General features: G+C 42.7%; 2 protein-coding genes across 4 annotated transcripts in view; both read right to left on the minus strand.

The window, feature by feature from the left end:
* Positions 1-4,136: 4,136 nt before the first annotated feature.
* Positions 4,137-11,829, minus strand: LOC109872699 (muscarinic acetylcholine receptor M1). The gene is made up of 2 exons (XM_020464007.2): positions 11,473-11,829; positions 4,137-6,727 (listed from the first exon to the last, which is right to left on the minus strand). The coding sequence occupies exon 2, from the start codon at positions 6,617-6,619 to the stop codon at positions 5,099-5,101; it is 1,521 nt and encodes a 506-aa protein (XP_020319596.1). The 5' UTR covers positions 6,620-6,727; positions 11,473-11,829; the 3' UTR covers positions 4,137-5,098.
* Positions 11,830-19,752: 7,923 nt separating this feature from the next.
* The window catches only part of LOC109873415 (sodium/potassium/calcium exchanger 3-like), a 30,237-nt gene continuing 23,624 nt past the window's right edge, over positions 19,753-26,365 (minus strand). For 2 of the 3 annotated variants that reach the window (XM_020465070.2, XM_031807935.1), the window contains 7 exons: positions 26,059-26,225; positions 25,753-25,984; positions 25,402-25,568; positions 24,258-24,372; positions 24,035-24,147; positions 23,633-23,698; positions 19,753-23,132 (listed from right to left, as the gene is read on the minus strand). In XM_020465070.2, coding sequence (XP_020320659.1) covers positions 23,022-23,132; positions 23,633-23,698; positions 24,035-24,147; positions 24,258-24,372; positions 25,402-25,568; positions 25,753-25,984; positions 26,059-26,225 — 971 coding nt within the window. In that variant the 3' untranslated portion in view covers positions 19,753-23,021. The remainder of the gene's footprint in view (positions 23,133-23,632; positions 23,699-24,034; positions 24,148-24,257; positions 24,373-25,401; positions 25,569-25,752; positions 25,985-26,058; positions 26,226-26,365) is intronic. The other variant, XM_031807934.1, reaches the window with a different exon arrangement.

Consider the following 26,365-nt stretch of genomic DNA (forward strand, 5'->3'; position numbering starts at 1 on the left):
TCTACACACAATACCCTAGAATGACAATGCAAAAGTTTTTTTTTGTGACATTTTTGCAAATTTTGTAAAAAACAACTGAAATAACTTATTTACATAAGTATTCAGAACCTTTGCTATGAGACTTGAAATTGAGCTCCGGTGCGTCCTGTTTCCATTTATCATCCTTGAGCTGTTTCTACAACTTGATTGGAGTCCACCTGTGGTAAATTCAATTGATTGGACATGATTTGGAAAGGCACAGACCTGTCGATATAAGGTCCCACAGTTGATAGTGCATATCAGAGCAAAAACCAAGCCATGAGGTCGAAGGAATTGTCCGTAGAGCTTCGAGACAGGATTGTGTCGAGGCACAGATCTGGGGAAGGGTACCAAAAAATGTCTGCAGCATTGAAGGTCCCCAAGAACACAGTGGCCTTCATCATTCTTAAATGGAAGAAATTTGGAACCACCAAGACTCTTTTTAGAGCTGGCCGCTCGGCAATACTGAGAAATTATGGGAGAAGGGTCTTGGTCAGGGAGGTGACCAGGAACCCGATGGTCACTCTGACAGAGCGCCTCTGTGGCGATGGGAGAACCTTCCAGAAGGACAACCATCTCTGCAGCATTCCACCAACAAGGCCTTTATGGTAGGGTGGCCAGACGGAAGCCACTCCTCAGTAAAAAGGCCCATGACGGCCTGCTTGGAGTTTGCCAAAAGCCCCTAAAAGGACTCGGATCATGAGAAACAAGATTTTCTGGTCTGATGAAACCAAGATTGAACTCTTTGGCCTGAATGCCAAGCATCACGTCTGGAAGAAACCAGGCAACGCTCATCACCTGGCCAATACCATCCCAACGGTGAAGCATGGTGGTAGGAGCATCATGCTGTGGGGAAGTTTTTCAGCGGCAGGGACTCTGAGACTAGTTAGGATCGAGGGAAAGATGAACGGAGCAAAGATCCTTGATGAAAAACTGTTCCGGAGCACTCAGGACCTCAGATTGGGGCGAAGGTTCTCCTTGCAACAGGACAAGTCTCTGAATGTCCTTTAATGGCTCAGCCAGAGCCTGGACTTTAACCCGATCTGATATATCTGTAAATAGCTGTGTAGCGACGCTCCCCGCTCCAACCTGACAGGGCTTGAGAGGATCTGCAGAGAAGAATGGGAGAAACTCCCCAAATACAGGTGTGCCAAGCTTGTAGCATCATACCCAAGAAGCCTCAAGGCTGTAATCGCTGCCAACAAAGTACTAAGTAAAGGGTCTGAATACTTATGTAAATATGATATTTAAGTTTTTATTTTATTTTAAATACATTTGCAAACATTTCTAACAAACTGTTTTTACTTTGTCATTATGGGGTATTTGGTTGTCGATTGGTGGGTGGGGGGGGATACATTTTAGAATAAGGCTGTAACGTAACAAAATGTGGAAAAAGTTAAATTGTCTGAAGAATCCGAAGGCACTGCACATGCACACGACTGCTCCGAATCCTACTTTTATTCTGCAAAATATCTGTTTTGCGTGGAGAGGAGAGAAATAGTTGAAATCAATTAGCATGCCAATGCTTGTTCATAATCAGAAAAATGTTTAAGGTTTTGTATATTTATATATTTGTATAGCATATTAAAGGTGTGAACTGATTTAAAAGCTGCAAAAATAGGTTGGTTCTGTAGTCTTTGTGTAGTGCCCATCTTCAATATTAATGAATAATCTTCCATCTCCTGACACAGAGTTGGGAAAGCATAGAGAGGGCCTTACCATTACTTAGTACCCATCCATCTCTATACCTCAGAGAGAGGAACAGGACCTTGGCGTAACTCTTTTTAAGGAATTGATATTGAGTGTTTACTGCATTGAAGGAAAGTGAGTCAAGTGGTTGCTGGTTGGTTTAAGTGAATTTGAGTGTATTCTACAGTCTTGGCATAAAGTTTTGAGAATGACACACATTAATTTCCAGAAAGTTATATGTGTCTTTATATGTTTTTGTCAGATGTTACTATAGAATACTGAAGTATAATTACAAGCATTTCATATGTGTCAAAGGCTTTTATTGACAATTACATGAAGTTGATGCAAGCGCCAATATTTGCAGTGTTTACCCTTTTTTTTTCCCAAGACCTCTGCAATCTGCCCTGGCATGCTGTCATTTAACTTCTGGGCCACATCCTGACTGATGGCAGCCCATTCTTGCATAATCAATGCTTGGAGTTTGTCAGAATTTGTAAGTTTTTGTTTCTCCATCCGCCTCTTGAGGATTGACCACAAGTTCTCAATGGGATTAAGGTCTGGGGAGTTTCCTGGCCATGGACCCAAAATATCAATATTTTGTTACCCGTGCCACTCACTTTTGCCTCATGGCAAGGTGCTCCATCATGCTGGAAAAGGCATTGTTCGTCACCAAACTGTTCCTGGATGGTTGGGAGAAGTTGCTCTCGGAGGATGTGTTGGTACCATTCTTTATTCATGGCTGTGTTCTTAGGCAAAATTGTGAGTGAACCCACTCCCTTGGCTGAGAAGCAACCCCACACATGAATGTTTTCAGGATGCTTTTCTGTTGGCATGACACAGGACTGATGGTAGCGCTCACCTTCTCCAGACAAGCTTTTTTTTCCGGATGCCACAAACAATCGGAAAGGGGATTCATCAGAGAAAATGACTTTAGCCCAGTCCTCAGCAGTCCTAACCCTGTACCTTTTGCAGAATATCAGTCTGTCCCTGATGTTTTCCCTGGAGAGAAGTGGCTTCTTTGCTGCCCTTCTTGACACCAGGCCATCCTCTAAAAGTCTTTGCCTCACTGTGCGTGCAGATGCACTCACACCTGCCTGCTGCCATTCCTGAGCAAGCTCTGTACTGGTGGTTCCACGATCCCGCAGCTGAATCAACTTTAGGAGATGGTCCTGGCGCTTGCTGGACTTTCTTGGGCGCCCTGAAGCCTTCTTCACAACAATTGAACCGCTCTCCTTGAAGTTCTTGATGATCCGATAAATGGTTGATTTAGGTGCAATCTTACTGGCAGCAATATCCTTGCCGGTGAAGCCCTTTTTCTGCAAAGCAATGATGACAGCACGTGTTTCCTTGCAGGTAAGCATGGTTGACAGAGGAAGAACAATGATTCCAAGCACCACCCTCCTTATGAAGCTTCCAGTCTTATTCAAACTCAATCAGCATGACAGAGTGATCTCCAGCGTTGTCCTCGTCAACACTCACACCTGTGTTAACGAGTGAATCACTGACATGATGTCAGCTGGTCCTTTTGTGGCAGGGCTGAAATGCAATGGAAATGTTTGGGGGGGGGATTCAGTTCATTTTCATAGCAAAAGAGGGACTTTGCATTTAATTGCAATTCATCTGATCACTCTTCATAACATTCTGGAGTATATGCAAATTGCCATTATACAAACCGAGGCAGCAGACATTGTGAAAATTCATATTTGTGTCATTTTCCAAACTTTTGGCCACGTCTGTATACCTACAGTCAGCATTTTACCAACAATAGTTACATATTCCATTGGTAGGCAACACTGGTCCTAGAGAGCTGCACTAGTCCTGAACCCTTATGTTTTGGGAAATGGCTACCGAACACAGGACTTTGTTTCCCTTCCCATACCGGCTCAGAAGTCTCATCCCACCCTGCTCTAACCTTCTCCACTGGGGCCTCACGTGACTGTCATGATCTACACTCCCCTTCAGTTATAGCCACAGGAGGGCAGTAAATGAGCAATACAAGTGCTACTGGGACTGTCAGGGGGATAATGTTATTGGAATGATGGGGAGCCATCAGAGGATCTAGTCAGACAGTGGTGTGTTAACAAACTGCAGACTGGTGTGTGCACTTGCATTTGCTATAATGTAGCATTTTCCTTAGAGGAAAAATGTATTGACATTGTCATATATAGGTCTACATTTATATCATTTGTAAGATGGGCACAAAGGGATTCTAAGGTGAACCTTAAAGGCACATTTCTGAATCAATTGCATGTCTGAGTTGTTTCTCATGGAAAGGGAACATTGTATTTTCTCTATGCTCTTCTCCCCCAAAGCTGGGCACAATGCTCTCCACAGGTCTGGCACACAAATTACACTAATTACAATTAGCGAAGATGTTTGTACCTAAACTAGTGACAGTAAAAAACACAGGATACATTGACAGACCATGGTAAGAAAAAAAGGCTAAACAGTCAAGCAAGTGCATGATAATGTGTGCTAATGGTATGCTCAGATTTGAATTGATCAAAGTGTAAAGGGAAGTTGTGTAATATAATTTAGCTATACTATCATGTTATATCAATAGCCAACTAACAAATACTAAAGCGTTAAACAAGTATTTCTCATGACACTTTTTTGGGGTGTTTGTTTAGAGGCGGTTTCCAGGAACAGAACGGTTTTCGTTTTGCCGTCATATTCAGCAATGATATTGATTCAGTTGATGTAGAACAGTTTTGGGACTTTATTTGAGTTGTGAATGAATATTGCCTTTATGGTGGAAGGTTTTGTCTTTTTTTTTTTCCAGGAAAATAAAATATTTGTCACTGGCTGTATTTGGTGCCGTGTCCTCTTTTCTCTATTGCAGCAGTGTACATTCAGGATCACTGAAGCACTATAGTATCAGTAAATGGAATCTTTGTGTCTGTTATATTGTTACCTTTTTGTATTGCAAGTTCCTGGTGATGATTTAACATTAAGGCATATGGACCAATTCATAACCCTGTTTCAATAAACATGTCATAAACAGAAGCCATTTCATGGCTCTGGCCTGAAGTCAAAACGGGCAGACCAACAGCTCCATGGAGAGCAACTGAAGGGGAGGGTGAGGAAGGAAGGTTTAAAGACAGTCATGGGCAAAAACAGACTGCATGATTATCATAGATGTATGCAATGTAATGTTCTTAAGAAAGACTACTTTGAGGCAATACCCTGCGTAGGTTTTCTGCTATTGACTGTTATGCATGTCAATGCCCATCATACTTAGCATGTCTGTTTCTTTTTCCTTTTTACCGAACAGTCAAAAAGCAATTCCTCTGCCTTCTTCAAAAAAATCATCCCCTTGCATGGATTGTCTTTTACTAGGGCAGGTCTGACTCTTCTTAAGCTAGAGGGTAATGTCTAGCTTTGAAGAAGTTCAGACAGTACTGCTGGTCTTGTGTGTCCTGAAGGAGGCATGGTTGGCGTTATAAGCCATTCCCCAGTTCCTCTGTCCCGGCCTGCAGAGCAGCAGCGTCTTAAAGGTGACTCTGAAGTGCTCGTTGCAGAGGGCGTAGCAGACTGGGTTGACGGTGCTGTTGATGTAGCAGAGCCAGTACCCAAGCTGCCACAGCTTCTCGGGCACGCAGTAGGAGACGGACACCAGCACCATGATGTTGTACGGCGTCCAGGTCAGGATGAAAGCCAGCAGGATGGCACACAGGGTCCTGGCTGCCTTCTTCTCCCTGACAATTGTGTTCCTCCTCCTCTTGGCTTTGGGCTGCTTGTGGCGTCTGGAGTCTGATGTGGAGCCCCTTAGGGGGGGCTGCCTGCCCTGTGGACCTGCTGTACTGTCCTCTGCCCTGGATTTCAGGGGTTTGATGGCCCCTACGGTGTCTCTGCCCTGGGCGTCTCTGAGTGGGATCATGGCTTTAGGGCTTGTCTTAGCGCTCGCCCCCTGCTGCGTCTGCTCTGGTTCTTCCTCTGAGGAGGAAAGGGAGACAGTAGGCTCTTCCTCATCTATGTTACAGGTGCTGTCTCTGCAGCCCTCCCTGTAGGCCCCCTTGGTGGGAGACAATGACAGTGTTGCTATTCTCCTCTCACTGCTCTGTTTAGGCTCCTCTCTCACAGGGAAGCAGCCCTGGGTCACCTCACTGCTCTGCTCCCTGCCCACAGGCACTTCTCTGGAGCTGCTCACACTGCTCTTGGTGCTGCTGGAGTAGACATCCCTTCGCCCAGACACCTGGGAGGCCCCTCCACTGCTCCCAGACCCCATTAGCCCCTCCAGACCCTGGGCTCGCTTCTCGATCTCCCAGTAGATCTTCCAGTACAGGATTCCCATGATGGTGACAGGAAGGTAGAAGGCAGCGATGGCTGTGCCGAATGTGAGAGCAGGCTCAGTCAGGAACGGGATAGAGCATTCCCCCGCGTCCTGTGCTTCCCTGCCCACTACATGGGGCCAGAACAGGATGGCTGGCCCCCACAGGATGAAGGACACGGCCCAGGCCAGGCCGATGGCTGCGGCTGCCCGGCGTGTGGTGCGCTTGGCCCGGTAGGTGAGAGGTCTGGTGATGGAGTAGAAGCGGTCGAAGCTGATGACCAGCAGGTTCATGACGGAGGCGTTGCTGGCCACATAATCCACAGCCAGCCAGACGTCACAGGCCAGGTTGCCCAGGGTCCAGCGTCCCATGATAATGTAAACAGCGTAGAGGTTCATAGAGACTGTTCCCAGGATCAGGTCCGCCACCGCCAAGCTCAGCAGAAAGTAATTGCTGAAGGTGCGCAGCTGCCTGTTGACCCGGAAGGAGATCACCACCAGCAGGTTACCTATGATAGTGACCAGGGAGAGAGGCCCTGTGATGAGTACAATCACCACCACCTCCCATATCTCATGGCCCCCCAGTGGATCTGCTGTCACATTGGTGGCGTCACTGGTCTGGGAGAGACAGGAGTGGTTCATATTCCACAGAGCGACGCAGAGTTAAGCTGTGGAGCAAAAGTCATTCTTCTTCACAACAGGGAATCGCTGATGTTGACATCTGGCATGGAGTTACCGTCTCAGGGCCAACTGCAGAACAAGAGAACAGTCATGAGATGGAGCACATTGCTAACAACCATGACCTTTATACACATATTTTGTCAATAATTTAGAGAATTTGTTTAACTGGTCCATTGATATAATTAGAAAAACGTCATCCCGGTAAATGACATTGTCATATCTCCAGTAAAGGCAGTTCTGAGAAACTCATTAAGTTTACCCACCATGCTCAGTTTACCCACCATGTTTGATATCCTGCCTTTCTGTTGACTCACAGACTAGGTGACATGCTGTAACTATGATACATTTTTCATAACTTTTAGTGCTTAATGAGTTTACTGCTGAATGCAAACAAGAGGATATAACTGAACAAAAATATAAATGCAACAATTTGAAAGATTTTACTGAGTTACAGTTCATATTAGGAAATCAGTCAATTTAAATAAATAAATTAGGCCCTAATCTATGGATTTCACATGACTGGGAATACAGATATGCATATGTTGGTCACAGATACCTTTAAAAACAAAAAGGTAGAAAAAACCAGTCAGTATCTGATCATTTCCCTCATGCAGTGTGACACATCTCATTTGAATAGAGTTGACCAGGCTGTTGATTGTGGAATGTGGTCCCACTCCTCTTCAATGGCTTGCTGGAAATTGGTGGGAACTGGAATGCTCTGTCGTACACTTCAATCCAGAGTGTCCCAAACATGATCAATGGGTGATATGCCTGGTGAGTATGCAGGCCATGGAAGAACTGGGACATTTTCAGCTTCCAGGAATTGTGTACAGATCCTTGTGACATGGGGCTGTGCATTAGCATGCTGAAACATGAGGTGATGACGGCGGATGAATGACACAACAATGGGCCTCAGGATCTCGTTACGGTATCTCTGTGCATTCAAAATAGGCCATTGATAAAATACAATTGTGTTCATTGTCCATAGCTTATGCCTGTCCATACCATAACCCTACCGCCACCATGGTCACAGCGTTGACATCCGCAAACCACTTGCCCACATGTGGTCTGCGGTTGTGAGGCCGGTTAGACATACTGCCAAATTCTCGAAAACCACAATCGAGGTGGCTTGTGGTAGAGAAATTAACCTTCAAATCTCTAGTACCAGCTCTGGTGGTCATTCCTGCAGTCAGCATGCCAATTGCATGCTCCCCCAACTTGAGACGTCTGTGGTCATTGTGTTGTGTGACAAAACTGCACATTTTAGAGTGGCCTTTTATTGTCCCCAGCACAAGGTGTACCTGTGGAATGACCATGCTGTTTAATCAGCTTCTTGATATGCCACACCTGTCAGGTGGATGGATTAACTTGGCAAAGGATAAATACTCACTAACAGGGATGTAAACAAATTTGTGCACAATATTTGAGAGAAATAAGCTTTTTGTTGATATAGAACATTTCTGGCATGTTTTATTTCAGGTCATGAAACATGGGACCAACACTTTACATGTTGTGTTTATATTTTTGTTCATTGTAGATTAATAGGGAGAGAAATGTGTTGAAATCGAAAATCAGTTTACATCATTTTTGTAAATAGTGCAGGTATGGGGGCAGTTGTCATAGTTTTGACTACTTTGAGTTGCATTGATTGTAGGTAGAGCTACTGCAACTCTCGTAGTAAAATCGATAGTGTGAAATCTCCCAGTAAGCAAAATGATGTTGAAAATACTTATTTTCCAGACAACATCATGTGCATTTCAGATGCTGAATGAAAGTTAGAAGACGTCTTTTCCGGATGTGAAAAATACATCTTATACGGACGTCGAAAATAGGTATTTTCCAGGCGTTGAACAAACAGTACCAGTTGAAAGTTTGGACACACCTACTCATTCAAGGGTTTCTCATTATTTTACTATTTACTGCATTGTAGAATAATAGTGAAGACATCAAAACTATGAAATAACACACATGGAATCGTGTAGTAACCAAAAAAAAGTGTTAAACCTATCAGAATATATTTTATATTTGAGATTCTTCAAAGTAGCCACCCTTTGCCTTGATGATAGCTTTGTACACTCATGGCATTCTCTCAACCAGATTCACCTGGAATGCTTTTCCAACAGTCTTGAAGGAGTTCCCACATATGCTGAGCACTTGTTGGCTGCTTTTCCTTCACTCTGTGGTCCAACTCATCCCAAACCATCTCGATTTGGTTTAGGTCGGGTAATTGTTGAGGCCAGGTCATCTGATGCAGCACTGCATCACTCTCGTTCTTGGTCAAATAGCCCTTACACAGCCTGGAGGTGTGTTGGGTCATTGTCCTGTTGAAAAACAAATGATAGTCCCACTAAGCGCAAACCAGAATGCTGTGGTAGCCATGCTGGTTAAGTGTGCATTGAATTCTAAATAAATCACAGTCAGTGTCACCAGCAAAGCACCCCCACACCCTCCCACCTCCTCCTCCATGCATCACGGTGGGAACCACATGCAGAGATCATCCGTTCACCTACACTGCGTCTCACAAAGACACGGCGGTTGGACCCAGAAATTGCACATTTGGACTCATCAGACCAAAGGATAGATTTCCACTGGTCTAATGTCCATTGCTCGAGGTTCTTGCCCACAGCAAGTCTCTTCTTCTTATTGGTGTGCTTTTGTAGTCGTTTCTTTGCAGCAATTCAACCATGAAGGCCTGATTCACGCAGTCTCCTCTGAACCTTTGAGGTGTTTGTTACTTGAACTCTGTGAAGCATTTATTTGGGCTGCAGTTTCTGAGGCTGGTACTCTAATTAACTTATCCTCTGCAGCAGAGGTAACTCTGGGTCTTCCTTTCCTGTGGCGGTCCTCATGAGAGCCAGTTTCATCATTTTCCCTATTGACTGACCTTCATGTCTTAAAGTAATGATGGACCCATTTCTCTTTGCTTATTTGAGCTGTTCTTGCAATAATATAGACTTGGTCTTTTACCAAATAGGGCTCTCTTCTGTATACCACCCCTACCTTGTCACAATACACCTGATTGGCTCAAATGTATAAAGGAAAGGAATTGCGCACATTAACTTTTAACAAGGCACACCTGTTAATTGGAATGCATTCCAGGTGACTACCTCATGAAGCTGTTTGAGAGAATGGAAAGTGTGTGCCAAGTTGTCATCAAGGCAAAGGGTGGCTCCTATGAAGAATCTCAAATATAAAATATATTTTGATTTGTTTTACACTTTTTTTGGTTACTACATGATTCCATATGTGTTATTTCATACTTTTGATGTCTACAGTATTATTCTATCATGTAGAAAATAGTACTGATAAAGAAAAACCCTGGAATGAGTAGGTGTGTCAACTTTGGACCGGAACTGTATAGTTCAGTCATTGATTATATGGCGAAATTTCAACTGCTATACCTTCTCAACTAAGAAAGCATTATATCACAATAATAATTTGTCACACCTCTTAATAGAAAAGAGGAGCCAACTGAAGATTACAAGATGGTGCCAACAGACATTGTCGCCCTGTTCCTAGCATACTGCAGTATTTGTTTTCGTGTGTAATTTCTTACATTATTTGCTCTTAATTCCTTTCTTTTTATTTTTGGGGATTTGTGTGTATTTTTTTTGGTGTGTGTTGTTAAGTATTACTGCACTGTTGGAGCTAGAAACAAGCATTTCACTGCACCAGCGATAACATCTGCAAAATATGTGTACGCAACCAATACCATTTTGGTTTTAGTTAACTACAAAATATGTGTTATTGCTCCCATCTATCACATGGACTTATGTTAGCTTTTTCAAAAGCTTTAACACTGTCAGTGATGATTTTTTAAGTAGTCCAACATACAGAATAAACCAATAGACTACAACTACAATAACATTCTGAGTAACTGTTACAGATATTTTTTTCTTGCTATGACTGTGATGTGTTGTTGTTTACCTACCTACATTGAATGCAGTGACTGTAAGTCACTCTGGATAACAGAAGAGTACAGTACAATATGGTAAGGTGTGGTACAATACAGTAGAGTGTTATTCAGTAGAGTACAGTACATGACAGTACATTACAGTACAGTAGAGTTTAATTCAGTAGAGTACAGTAAGTTTAATGCAGTAGAGTACACCACAGCACAGTATAGTTTAATTCAGTAGAGTACAGTCGAGTTTAATTCATTAGAGTACAGTCAGTAGAGTAGAGTATGGTACAGTAAAATGTAATTAATTAGAGTAGAGTACATTAGTCTACAGTAAAGTACAGTATAGTTTGATTCAGTAGAGGTACAGTTTAGTTCCGTAGGGTATAGTACATTAGAGTAAAGTTGAGTACAATACAGTACACTACTCTACTTTTCTTTACTGCACTGTGTACTGTAATGTACTGTACTCTACTGTCCTATATTGTACTGTACTCTGCTGTACTGTGATGTCCAAACTTGTGAAACATAGATGTCTATGATTGGTTCAGATTTGGTCCGGTTCGGCCTATGTTTGGGCCAAATATCGGCTGGTCCGGACCTGATGTCTGTTAACGTCTATGACTGGTTCAGATTTGGTCCGGTCCGCACCAAAAATCAACTCCTGTGGAAGGTGAAATCAAGGCGGGTTCGCAACAAAAAAAAAGACAAAAAAAACAAGTCCAAAAGATGTCGCCTGACGTCAAATACTTCGTGGGCTGCTGCTCAACTGCACGCTCTAATAATATACCCCTTTATGCAACAACACACCTTGTTAAGAAACTATTTATGGTCACGATTGCTGCCACAATAAGTAATAACATTTACGACACTGCTTGAAACAACTGTTTATAGTACATGCTTCAACACTTACCAACTAAGTCTTGGATGCTGTCCATATGCCCACAATAAAACAACAGGTTTCCCCATCCTTAACGGTACATTCTCGTGGCAATGAAAAGTCAATGCGATGGTCCATTCATGTAGCTGAAGTCGTAAAGTTACAGTAAGAAAAATAGTTACTCATCATGGTCCATCCAATGAGAGAAACTTCGCCGCTCTGGTGTCTCTTTTGTTCAAACTTACTACAGTGTCCGCTGTTCGTGCATGTAGTTTAATTTATTATGCACATTAATTATTGCTCCTCATATGGCTTGGTCATAAGGTGCGACATGGTGTGTTCTTCGAAGAGAAAAACGCAATAGGAGGACAGAAACAAATGAAACCAGGGCTCCTGCCATAACTGGTGTAAATAATGTGTCAGGCAGACTACTGTACAAACTCAAGCAGCTGACATTCGGGCTACCATCTCCCCAATCATTCCTTCAACTTATTTCCTGTCCTATACTCCAGTAATTGAACACATTTAGATAAACATTTCTCAATGTTTACAGATGGCAATAAGGCGTTAATAAAGCTGAAGGGCAAAGTAATCACCCAGGACATCTTGATTGGGTTCGCACACTGACACACAACTTGAGAACAAACAGAGAATTATATTTAGAATATTTAGTATATTTGGGTTAAACTGTAGGTTTACATAGTTATGTTCTCCCTCACACACAAGCACACACACTCTCTGCCTGTCCACCTGCCTGAGTATCAGTCATTCAGAATTTCATTCCAAACCACCTATTTCTCCTTGTCTTTTGCAGTGTGGTTTGCAACACCATATTTTTTACAGTTGTTATACAGTATTTGAGAGCTGTGAGTGCTGGCACAGTGGGCACGGATTGACTGTTATATAACTGAGCCACAGCAGGGACTGGCCCTTATGACAGAGATGGAATGACTTTTACAACACTTTCAGCTACTGTTTCGTACCTGCACGGGATTGTTTAGTCTTGTACTTTGATAACATTGAACAGTGAGTTGTATTGTTGTACAGTAGGCCTGTCCTACAATAGATTAACACAATATATTCTCACATTTCTCTTCAGACTTAGGAAATCTATGCTTTTCCTATTCAGACTTACATAATATATACAAAAGTATGTGGACACCCCTTCAAATGAGTGGATTCGGATATTTCAGCCACACCCATTGCTGATAGGTGTATAAAATTGAGCGCACAGCCACGCTATCTCCATAGACAAACACTGGCGGTAGAATGGCCTTACTGAAGAGCCCAGTGACTTTCAATGTGGCACTGTCACAGAATGCCACCTTTCCAACAAGTCAGTTCGATCAAATGTCTGCCCTGTTAGAGCTGCCCCGGTCAACTGTAACCGCTGTTATTGTGAAGTGGAAACATCTAGGAACAACATGCCACTGTGAAGTGGAAACGTCTAGGAGCAACAACGGCTCAGCTGCGAAGTGGTAGGCCACACAAGTTCACAGAATGGGACAGCTTCTGTCCTTGATTGCAACACTCAGTTCCAAACTGCCTCTGGAAACAACATCAGCACAATAACTGTTCGTCGGAAGCTTCATGAAATTAGTTTCCATGGCCAGGCAGCCGCACAAAATCCTAAAATCACCATGCCAATTGTTGGCTGGGGGGATGTAAATCTTGCCGCCATTGGACTCTGGAGCAGTTGAAATGCGTTTTCTGGAGTGATGAATCACCCTTCACCATCTGGCAGTCCGATGGACAAATCTGGATTTGGCAGATTCCCCAATGCATAGTGCCAACTGTAAAGTTTGGTGGACGAGGAATAATGGTCTGGGGCTGTTTTTCATGGTTTGGGCTAGGCTGAATGGAAGCAAGTCCCCGCAGCAATGTTCCAGTATCTAGAGGAAAGCCTACCCAGAAGAGTGGAGGATGTTATAGCAGCAGAGGCGGGACCAACTCCACATTAATGCCCATGAGCAGGTGTCAACATACTTTTGGTCATGTAGTGTACCTTATGCTATTGCATTACGGGCTTTGCAGGCATGGTTCCCTTGCATGCTCTGAATAAATTGAATTCAACCACTGAAAACCCTCCCTCTTGCTGGCCAACATAATTCCTCGTGGAGTTTTCATTCAATAGTGTTTTCAGTACATTTATCTAAAGCCATCCCTTTTCATTTGGTGTACCTTTTAAATAGACATTTCTCGACAGACCAAAATATATAAAAAGAACGTTCATAATATTAGGGATCAGTGACAGAAGCCATGTAAATACACATTTATTCGTCTCCTTTTCATCACCAATTGGTGGAATTAAAAATACTCTGATCTTGTATATTATTTAGGGTTAGGAAAGTACAGTGCCTTTAGAAGGTATTCATGATCCTTGACTTTTTCCACATTTTGTTGTGCTACAGCCTGAATTCAAGATAGATCACCCATCTACAGACAATACCCTATAATGACAAGGAACGTTCACTGTCTTCTTGGTAAGCAACTCCAGTGTAGATTTGGCCTTGTGCTTTAGGTTATTGTCCTGCTGAAGGTAAATTCATCTCACGGTGTCTGGTGAATACAACCAGGTTTTTCTCTAGGATTTGGCCTGTGCTTAGCTCTATTGCGTTTATTTTTTATCCTTAAAAACTCCCCAGTCCTTAACGATTACAAGCATACCCATAACATGATGCAGCCATCACTATGCTTGGAAATACTGTATGCAGGACAAAAAGTGAATTCCTTTGCCACTTTTTTGCAAATACATTAAACTCAGTTTTTCACAATTCCTGACATTTAATCCTAGTAAAAATTCCCTGTCTTAGGTCAGTTAGGAGCACCATTTACTTTAAGAATGTGAAATGTCAGAATAATAGTAGAGAGAATGATTTATTTCAGCTTTTATTTCTTTCATCACATTCCCAGTGGGTCAGAAGTTTACATACACTCAATTAGTATTTGGTAGCATTGCCTTTAAATTGTTTAACTTAGGTCAAACGTTTCGGGTAGCCTTCCACAAGCTTCCCACAATAATTTGGGTGAATTTTGGCCCATTCCTCCTGACAGAGCTGGTGTAACTGAGTCAGGTTTGTAGGCCTCCTTGCTCACACACACTTTTTCACTTCTGCCCACATATTTTCTATAGGATTGAGGTCAAGGCTTTGTGATGGCCACTCCAATACTTTTACTTTGTTGTCCTTAAGCCATTTTGCCACAACTTTGGAAGTATGCTTGGGGTCATTGTCCATTTGGAAGACCCATTTGTGACCAAGCTTTAACTTCCTGGCTGATGTCTTGAGATGTTGCTTCAATATATCCACATAATTTTCCCTCCTCATAATGCCATCTATTTTGTGAAGTGCACCAGTCCCTCCTGCAGCAAAGCACCCCCGCAACATTTTATTTAATTACATTTTTATTTAACCTTTATTTAACCAGGTAGGCAAGTTACACATGGAGTAAAACAAACATACAGTCAATAATACAGTATAAACAAGTCTAAATACGATGTGAGCAAATGAGGTGAGATAAGGGAGGTAAAGGCAAAAAAAGGCCATGGTGGCAAAGTAAATACAATATAGCAAGTAAAACACTGGAATGGTAGATTTGCAGTGGAAGAATGTGCAAAGTAGAAATAAAAATAATGGGGTGCAAAGGAGCAAAATAAATAAAATAAATACAGTAGGGAAAGAGGTAGTTGTTTGGGCTAAATTATAGGTGGGCTATGTACAGGTGCAGTAATCTGTGAGCTGCTCTGACAGTTGGTGCTTAAAGCTAGTGAGGGAGATAAGTGTTTCCAGTTTCAGAGATTTTTGTAGTTCGTTCCACTCATTGGCAGCAGAGAACTGGAAGGAGAGGTGGCCAAAGAAAGAATTGGTTTTGGGGGTGACCAGAGAGATATACCTGCTGGAGCGCGTGCTACAGGTGGGTGATGCTATGGTGACCAGCGAGCTGAGATAAGGGGGGACTTTACCTAGCAGGGTCTTGTAGATGACATGGAGCCAGTGGGTTTGGCAACGAGTATGAAGCGAGGGCCAGCCAACGAGAGCGTACAGGTCGCAATGGTGGGTAGTATATGGGGCTTTGGTGACAAAACGGATTGCACTGCGATAGACTGCATCCAATTTGTTGAGTAGGGTATTGGAGGCTATTTTGTAAATGACATCGCCGAAGTCGAGGATTGGTAGGATGGTCAGTTTTACAAGGGTATGTTTGGCAGCATGAGTGAAGGATGCTTTGTTGCGAAATAGGAAGCCAATTCTAGATTTAACTTTGGATTGGAGATGTTTGATGTGAGTCTGGAAGGAGAGTTTACAGTCTAACCAGACACCTAGGTATTTGTAGTTGTCCACGTATTCTAAGTCAGAGCCGTCCAGAGTAGTGATGTTGGACAGGCGGGCAGGTGCAGGCAGCGATCGGTTGAAGAGCATGCATTTAGTTTTACTTGTATTTAAAAGCAATTGGAGGCCACAGAAGGAGAGTATGTATGGCATTGAAGCTTGCCTGGAGGGTTGTTAACACAGTGTCCAAAGAAGGGCCAGAAGTATACAGAATGGTGTCGTCTGCATAGAGGTGGATCAGAGACTCACCAGCAGCAAGAGCGACATCATTGATGTATACAGAGAAGAGAGTCGGTCCAAGAATTGAACCCTGTGGCACCCCCATAGAGACTGCCAGAGGTCCGGATAGCAGACCCTCCGATTTGACACACTGAACTCTATCAGAGAAGTATTTGGTGAACCAGGCGAGGCAATCATTTGAGAAACCAAGGCTGTCGAGTCTGCCGATGAGGATGTGGTGATTGACAGAGTCGAAAGCCTTGGCCAGATCAATGAATACGGCTGCACAGTAATGTTTCTTATCGATGGCGGTTAAGATAACGTTTAGGACCTTGAGTGTGGCTGAGGTGCACCCATGACCAGCTCTGAAACCAGATTGCATAGCAGAGAAGGTATGGTGAGATTCGAAATGGTCGGTAATCTGTTTGTTGACTTGGCTTTCGAAGGGTAGGATAGATATAGGTCTGTAGCAGTTTGGGTCAAGAGTGTCCCCCCCTTTGAAGAAGGGCTGCTTTCCAATCTTTGGGAATCTCATACTTATTTTCCACCATAATTTGCAAATAAATTCATTACAAATCCTACAATGTGATTTTCTGGATTTTTTTTCTTCTCATTTTGTCTGTCATAGTTGAAGTGTACCTATGCTGAAAGTTACAGGCCTCTCTCATCTTTTTAAGTGGGAGAACTTGCACAATTGGTGGCTGACTAAATACTTTTTGGAAGAAAGTTGTAAATATATATATATACGGGACACGACAAGATGAGGACAAAAGACGTCTGAACTGCTATGCCATCTTGGAGCGAAGTGTATGAAGGCTGTGTGGTCCAATGGTGTTTATACTTGCGTACTATTGTTTGTACAGATGAACGTGGAACCTTCAGGCATTTGTAAATTAATCCCAAGGATGAACCAGACTTGTGGAGGTCTACATTTTTTTTTCTGCAGCTGATTTCTTTTGATTTTCCCATGATGTCAAGTAAAGAGGCACTGAGTTTGAAGGTAGGCCTTGAAATACATCCACAAGTGCACCTCCAATTGACTCAAATGATGTCAATTAGCCTATCAGAAGCTTCTAAAGCCATGATATCATTTTCTGGAATTTTCCAAGCTGTTTAATGGCACTGTCAACTTAGTGTATGTACACTTCTGACCCACTGGAATTGTGATACAGTGAATTATAAGTGAAAGATTACTTGGGTCATATACAGGGTAGATGTCCTAACCGACTTGCCAAAACTGTAGTTTGTTAACAAGACATTTGTGAAGTGGTTGAAAAACAAGTTTTAATGACTCCAACCTAAGTGTATGTAAACTTCCAACTTCAACTGTAGCTACTTCACTAAACAATGGAAGGTGCACAATTCATAGCTGGCTAGTTAGCTGTAGCTACACTGTAAACTACCTTGACGTAATAGATAGTAATATAAACAAGTTGAGAAAAAGGGAAAAACAATTCCTTTAGGTAAGGGGAAATGATTCCTTAAGGGAAAGACTGAAGATGCTTTAAGGTAAAGACTGAAGATGCTTTAGGCAATCGGGTCTGGGTTTCATCAAATTATTTTCCCAACACTTCCCTGGCTGCCACTGCTCTTGCTCAACAAAACATGTTTTCTGTGTCATCACAACTTTTGGAGATATTTAAACAAAACAATTATGTGTTAAATAGATTTTTTTTTAAATAATAATAATAATTTGTTTTTTAAATATACAAGTAGGAATGCCTTAAGATAAATAATCAACTTGTTTAGAGAGAAACATTTAGATCGTTTTGTCGTAAAGGTGTAATATGTTGGATGACTGACTAATTAGTTGAGTTACTGTTATTAAATGTTAATACATTTTGAGGTATTTTACCTCCTTTTTCATGAGACCCAATTTCGATCTTGTCTCATCACTGAGGGGTGAAGGTCAAGCCATGCATCCTCCGAAACATGACCCACCAAACCACGCTCCTTAACAACACCCGCCAGCTGCATCAACATGTGGGAGGAAACACCGTTCAACTCACGACCGAAGTCAGCCTGCAGGCGCCCGGCCTCCACAAGGATTTGCCAGAGCGCAGTGAGTCATGAAATAATTTTGAAAAAGTATCAACTGTAGCCATGTATTTATCTTTATGGTTTATTCACCTAAGCATGACCTTCATCCACATACCAATTTTTTCCCAAACATTTGCTTTTTTGTGTCAGCGATTAGACATTGCTAGTTACCACCTAGTACCCTATAACTGATGGTGGCTATCGATAGTGGCTAATATTTAACAACATACAAATTGTAAAAAATACTGTGAAAAGTCCAGGCATATAATTACAACATTACAGAAATCATAAATCAACTCTGTAAGTTTGCTAAACTGTCATTTTGTGCTTGGCACATTTCATATCTGCAAGGCCAGCATTTCATAAACTTCACTGGGGAAAAGGTGATATGTTGATATGCTTCGGTTTGCTGCCATGTGACTGGTTTCACATTTGTCTCCAGGGATCGTAAGGTAATATACATATACACATAAAACACAATCCCCTTATCCAAAGGATTTACTCATTTACCTAGCTGTTACATAGCCGAGGGAAGTTGTGGAGCTGAGGGTGATATAAAGAAAAAATATTTTTACAAATTAATATATATACAAATTAATATATATATATATATATATACACACTGTATATAACTAGGCCGTTATTGTTCCGGTATCAGCGGCCAAAAATATTCCTCAGCAGTTCAAGGTCAGAATATGCGAGAGAGAGAAAGGCGCATAGGGAATTACGTTTCATTTACACACGCTTAACTCGGGTCGGAATTTCCCCTAATTGAAAATGTTTCTATTAAATGCATCTCTGTCGACTGTCGAGTATTTGTAATGTACACAGTAATTTAGGAAATTACCACAAAAAACTGACAGCAGCAGGCAGGAACACAGTATCATATTGGATGATGCCATATCACACTGGACATGTCGTTAAACATCTATTGTTATACAAGGGATAACTTCATTAACTCCTTCTTTTCAATTTCCTTTGTCTACCCATGGCCTCTCATCTGTGGATCCGAACTAAGATAAAGAAATGGGGTTTTTAGTCCCCACTATGCTCATCATTATGACTGTGACTGGAAATTCTGTGTGTGTGTGTGTCAATTGCAGTGTGTAGCATATGGTAAGCAGAGATGGGTTGTTGTCTACATGGCTCCCTCTGGATTCTAATCAGAAGGAGGTGCTTGCTTTGAGAGGCTCAGATCCCAAGACCACAAGTGGATATACACTACAGAAGGCGGACTTCCTCTGTGGGTGGAACGCAACGAAAAGTCCACTGGCCCCCCCCAAAAAAAAACTCCACCGATGTGCACGCACGCATGTAGATCAACAGAGTGGAGCGTGTAAGCGGCCTGAAAAGCTTACTGCAGCTCTTCACGGGTTAATGAGTAAACGACAGGTCTGGAGTCAGCAAAGGAGACAGAGAGACCCGATGAGGCAGACAGAGAGAGAATGAGAGAGGTATAACCGATCGGTGGTTCAACTATGCAATTCTGGACAAGATCAGTGAGTGTCTGTGTAGCTTCTCCTAGAGCCATTTTTTTGTTGCCTCGTAGACAGACTTGGCTCTCACTTCCCTTTTGAGTGTGTTTTTTCTCATTTCCACTGTGAGACTACAATCCCTTTGATGAGGAAAAAAACACTGGGACTGTTTCCCCTGTCCTCATCCACCCATCATTTCTCAGATCTTTACAGCTGTACTTATTTTAAGGACTTAAGGAGAGAGACATGGATTGTTATTGCACAAATTGTATTTATTGCATTCAACAACATACAAAAGTTCTCAATGATCAGAGGTCATCTGTAAAGAAACTAATCTCAGTGCTAGAATAGCTGGTGGCTCCAACCTAACAGAACAAAACATTGAGGAAGAACACACTTCAAACACAGCTGCTTCATGACAGAACTAAATCAGGCTTCTATTTGGTGCTCTGGCCTGCTCTGTTAACAGAGTCAGGATTTATAAGAGGTTGGTTGGTAGTGGGGACTCCTTGGTGGTCTTCCTATCGAAGTAGGTACTTATTAAAGGCCTACACTGAAAATACGACAGGTAACTACACCTGGGATAATTAGCAGCTCCAGCAACCAGTGTGTACAACACTCAACAGTCTGCCCACTCCTCTTCAACATACATTACCAGTCAATAGTTTGGACACACCTACTCATTCAAGGGTTTTTCTTTAGTTTGACTATTTTCTACATTGTATAATTATAGTGAAGACATCAAAACTATGAAATAACACTTATTGGTCATGTAGTGACCAAAAAAAGTGTTAAACAAATCCAAATATATTTTAGATTCTTTAAAGTAGCCAATCTTGGCTTTGATGACAGCTTTACACACATTCTCTCAACCAACTTCACCTGGAATACAAAAGTCTTGAAGGAGTTTCCACATATGCTGAGCACTTGTTGGCTGCTTTTCCTTCACTCTGTGGTCCAACTCATCCCTAACCATCTCAATTTGGTTGAGGTCGGGTGATTGTGGAGGCCAGGTCATCTGATGCAGCACCCCATCACTCTCCTTCTTGGTAAAATAGCCCTTACACAGCCTGGAGGTGTGTTGGGTCATTGTCCTGTTGAAAAACAAATTATAGTCCCTCTAAGCCCAAACCAGATGGGATGGCGTATCGCTGCAGAATGCTGTGGTAGCCATGCTGGCTAAGTGTGCCTTGAATTCTAAATAAGACAGACAGTGTCACTAGCAAAGCACCCTCACACCATCACACCTCCTCATCCATGCTTCACGGTGGGAACTACATGTGCAGAGATCATCCACTCACCTACTGAGTCTCACAAGACACGGCAGGTGGAACCAAAAAACTCAAATTTGGACTCATCAGACCATAGGACAGATTTTCACCAGTCTAATGTTCATTGCTTGTGTTTCTTGGCCCAAGCAAGTCTCTTCTTCTTATTGGTGTCCTTTAGTAGAGGTTTCTCTGCAGCAATTTGACCATGAAGGCCTGATTCACGCAGTCGCCTCTGAAAAGTTGATGTTGAGATGTCTTAACATTTTCAGAATTGACTGACCTTCATGTCTTAAAAGTAATGATGGACTGTAATTTTTCCTTGCTTATTTGAGCTGTTCTTGCCATAATATGGACTTGGCCTTTTACCAAATAAGGTTATCTTCTGTATACCACCCCTACCTTGTCACATCAAAACTGATTGGCTCAAACGCATTACGAAGGAAATAAATTCCACAAATAAACAAGGCACATCTGTTAATTGAAATGCATTCCAAGTGATTACCTCATGAACCTGGCTGCCAAGAGTGCCAAGAGTGTGCAAAGCTGTCATCAAGGCAAAGGGTGGCGACTTTGAAGAATCTCAAATATAAATATATTTTGATTTGTTTCCCACTTTTTTGGTTACTACACGATTCCATATGTGTTATTTCATAGTTTCGATGTCTTCGCTGCTATTCTACAATGTAGACAATAGCAAAAATAAAGATGAGTAGGTGTGTCCAAACTTGACTGGTTCTGTGTGAGCCTCTTTTAAAATGTTAAAAATGCTTATGAGTGGCTGAGAGCAAACAACAGAACTAATAGTTCTATGACACATAGAGTATTTTCTGCAGTCCTTTCATTTGGCAAAAATGTTTGAGTCATTTGATCCGATCTAAAAATCTAAATTATATTTAATAGAAGTTACCATTGTGGTAATGAAAGAAACCATTTTCAAAATAAATAACAGGTTTTGAGAATATACTATTTTGAGGAGCAAACCAATGCTTATTGTCATCACAAGCACTTGATAAACGAAATATGCAAAATCTCAGAAATAATAAATAACGATACTAAATCAAGGGGGTCAGGTGCTGAAAAAGGATCTAATCTGGGTTAAATAACCTAATAGTGGAATAGAACGGGACATTCAATATAACCCTATTCTCCTTTCATTAGATCTAGGTGGAGTGTGCTGATCTGACGCGTTAGTCTTCTTTACCATCACTTTACCAAAGTGACAAAAAATATACACGTCGTCTTTCAGTTACAACATATGGTATTCTCACAAATATCATAGGAAGAATATTATCTAGTTCTTACAAATATCAAAAACATCACAAATCTAGTCTCTGTCTGACATTCATTTTTTGAAAAACTATGTAAAATATTTAGTAAACATTTAGAAACAGTAAAAAGTATGGTCTTGTTGACTTAATAATTGTTATACAGTAATACTGAAAAACAAAAATGTACAGAAAGATTTTTTTTACAAACATTGATCATACTTTAGCATAGTGAACTATTACAACAGACCCGTACGCATTTAATCAGGTTATGACACTCATAGAAACATGTCGCCAATCGTAATAACACTTCTAAAAACGCTACAAATCATAGATTTCACGGTAGCCTATTATTTACTTAGTTTGTAACAATACTTGTTTAAAAGCAGTGAGGCAAAAAAAACAAAAAAATCATTCATAAATCCTCTTTTTGGAGGAACTCAGTCAGTTATAGTCACAATAATCTGCATCTCTTATTAACATTTTCTCCATCATAAGTCTACGCTGCCCATTTGTCCTATTGCTATGTCCCTAGTTCCTGACAAACAGTTCTATGCGCCACTGTACCCCAGCACTGCTACACATTAGCACAAATGTACATACTGAATCCCCACACAACAAGGTAACATCAGCTAGGGCGTACATTCAAAACAAACACGGCTGTTCCAAACTTAAGAAACAAGAGTACTAGTCTATTGTATTATTTCTCCATGGTGACAGCTGAACATTATGTGTTGCTGTGTATTAAAACACTGCACTACAGTGAGTGTTTGGGTATTATGTGTGTGTGGGTGTGTGTGTGTGCACGTGCAACGTCATCCGAGCATATTCTGTCTGTGCTACATCACGTTAACTTTTAGCACAATGTAGCCGAGACTGTTGTTTCGTTTTAGGGGCGAGGACCTCTGGGAGACAGAGGACTCCTGGACGTGGCAGCTTACAGGAAAGCGAATCAGGGTTGACCTTTGACCCCCAGTGTCAGCCTCACATCTGCCCAAAGAAGATGGAGCAGAGCAGGAAGATGGCATAGAGGAATATCAGCCCCAGGCCCAGCCGGCGGTCCAGCTTCCAGTGGTTCAGATGAACACTCATCACCTGGAGGGAGAGGAGGTGAGAAGGGGCAGAAAGCGAGGTGGAGAGAGAGAACGGGATGGGCAGATGGAGATGGGTTCAGTGGAAAGGGAACGGGGGGGGGGGGGTGCAAGAGGTAAAAAGGAATAGCTTTGCTATGACTGGATGGGTTGGTGGAACCGCACAATTAAACGTGTCTCGAACCGAAACAGTAGATGGACCAAAACCCTTCTCCAGAAAGACTGTACTAATCTTGCCCTGCCTTCCGCCACCCTGCTTATGGTCCATAACAAATGTATTGTAAAAAGTGCAATACCAATAAAACTATAATCGCCCTGTGTGTTTGTGGTCCATAACAAAAGACTTGTAAAAAGTGAAACAGCAATAAAATTGTAATATGTATACAGCAAGGCCTGTTACGTGTTTGAATGACGCTCGGAACCAGATGTGTAGCACAACAGTCACTCATGGTGAACTCCATTGTGGCACGATACATGCATGCAGGCACGCACACACACACTTACTGTGAGGAAGACAGAGGCCAGCAGCAGGACAACAGAATACACCAGGCCCTTGTTGTTAATGTAGACCTGTGAGGAAGAAGAGGGTGAGGGGGTCAGATGCTGGGCTTATATTTGATCTCACGTGGCTCTTATGTATTAACAGGCATGTGTGAATTGGATTTTTTTGTTTTGTTTGTTGCATATCCCAACTCTCCTTGAGACACCCTCGTGAGAGAGTGGGGTCACGGCCAGGGTCTGCCATTATCAACGGCAACCCTGAGAGCAATTTAGGGTTAAGTGCCTTGCTCAAGGACAAATGGACAGATTTTCAGTTACTGGCCCAACGCTTTAACCTGTCGCCTGAATAATATGCTGATGGTTGTTAAATGTACATAGGGATAGTTGTAATAAATAAGTGCCCACCGACGATCCGTTGTCCACCACCAGAGTGCGCAGAGCCCAGGGGAAACCCAGCCCCAACAGGATGTCAAAGATATTACTGCCAATGGAGTTAGACACAGCCATGTCCCCCATACCTGAGGAGAGAGGGAGAGTAAAGTCAAACTGAAACAGTCTACGCTACACCACCAGGACGTTGAAAGGCTGGTCAGGAGTCAGGAGTCTGAGGAGAGAGGGTGACGGGTACCTTGCCGAGCTACAATGAGGCTGGCCATGCAGTCTGGCACGCTGGTGCCCGCTGCCAGGAAGGTGATACCCATGATGTAGTCTGGGATGTCTAGTGTGTAGCTGACGATGGTGACCTGGTGGGGACACACAGCTAGTTCAGAGGCACCACACACACACACACACACACACACACACACACACACTCACCTTCTTCAAGCTGCAACATGTCACTTTTTTGGGGTGACCCGACCAAATGCACATAGAAATGTGGGTTATAGATCTGCCAGTCAACCTGAATGCAGGTCTAAGAAGCGGTATATCTGTTCTATGTGCGCTATTTCTATGCTTCCCGTTCTTAAGATTTGTTTTTGCGTCTTTTACTTTCGGTTTTGTACACCAGCTTCAAACAGCTGAAAAATACTATATTTTTGGTTATGGAAAATACATTTCACAGCGGTTTAGATGGTACAACTGTTCTGCCTGCGGCTATGGAATCCTGACCTGTTCACCGGACGTGCTACCTGTCCCAGACCTGCTGTTTTCAACTCTCTAGAGACAGCAGGAGTGGTAGAGATACTCTTAATGATCGGCTATGAAAAGCCAACTGACATTTACTCCTGAGATGCTGACCTGTTGCACCCTCGACAACTACTGTGATTATTATTATTTGACCATGTTGGTCATTTATGAACATTTGAACATCTTGGCCATGTTCTGTTATAATCTCCACCCGGCACAGCCAGAAGAGGACTGGCCACCCCTCATAGCCTGGTTCCTCTCTAGGTTTCTTCCTAGGTTTTGGCCTTTCCAGGGAGTTTTTCCTAGCCACTGTGCTTCTACACCTGCATTGCTTGCTGTTTGGGGTTTTAGGCTGGGTTTCTGTACAGCACTTTGAGATATCAGCTGATGTACGAAGGGCTATATAAATACATTTGATTTGATTTACATTGATTCTCTACACTATACTTGCTTATTTTGTCACAAATGGAAATTAGGCTAAATATTAGAATTTTAGCAACCAGGGAAAGGAGGAGCGATTTCTGCATAGTGCATCTTTAAATGCCATCCTATCACTTCTGGAAGGCAACAGACATTACAACGTTGTTGAAAGCCTGGCTTTGCAGTTAAGATATGGCCTTTACGGCTCTGCTGTTAGTCCTTACCATCCACACCATGAGGTAGGAGAAGATGGCTATCCACAGGGTGGAGGCCACGAAGGTGACCATGAACCAGCGGTGCCAGCGGGGGAACACACAGTTAGGCACAGTGCAGTACAGCAGCAGGCCCAGGGGCCACGAGATCAGCCACTTGACCCGCGCACAGCAACCATCTGCCACACACACACAATAACAAGAATATACCAGAGTTGACATGCAGTGTTTCCCTCGAATGCAATTTCGGCGAAAATTGCCTTTAAAAGGTCAAGTGCAGTGCGATGTTTGTACAGTGTGTTTTTTTTAAATCCCGACCTCAGTCAGGCACATAGCACATGGCAAGAAAAAAAACATCCTCACCTGGCCAGTGCAGAGGCCTGAACGGCCCTTCATCATCCTCCTCTTCCTCAGCCTGACAACCCTCCGCCCCTGGCTTCTCCCCTGCGTCCCCTAGCCCTTCCCCCTCGGGGGTCTGTCTCTCCACACTGCCCCCATTCTCCAGACCTCCAGAACCCTTCAGAGGGGTGCCCCCTGCCCCTGCGCTGGTCTCTCCATCCAACTGGCTGTTGGGACTCCTGATCAACCTCTGTCTCTGTGTAGGAGAAAATAAATGAGTGCCTCATAGTGACTAACGTTGCTGATGTTCCTCCAACCTGAGTCAACTACCTCACTGATGAGCATGCGGCCCGCCATTCTGAGCCTGGTGCGAGGGGAGAAGTGGGGGGTAATCATGATGCGCAGGCCAGCCTCGGAAAAGGACAACTGGTGGGGGTTGAGGATGAGGAGTTCGTCCACCATCATCACCGGAGGAAACTCCTGACCCTGGGGTTGGCCTGCAGGATGAGAGAGTGATAGAAATAGGGGTAACACTTTACCTAAAGCCGGCAGGCAGGTATAATGCATTATGATGTGGTTCTAATTAACTGTGAGACTTTTGATGAGCTAAAAAAAATCATCTATGAATGCAGGCAGG

Source organism: Oncorhynchus kisutch, linkage group LG28, assembly GCF_002021735.2.
Source record: "Oncorhynchus kisutch isolate 150728-3 linkage group LG28, Okis_V2, whole genome shotgun sequence".
NCBI classification, from domain to species: Eukaryota; Metazoa; Chordata; class Actinopteri; order Salmoniformes; family Salmonidae; genus Oncorhynchus; species Oncorhynchus kisutch.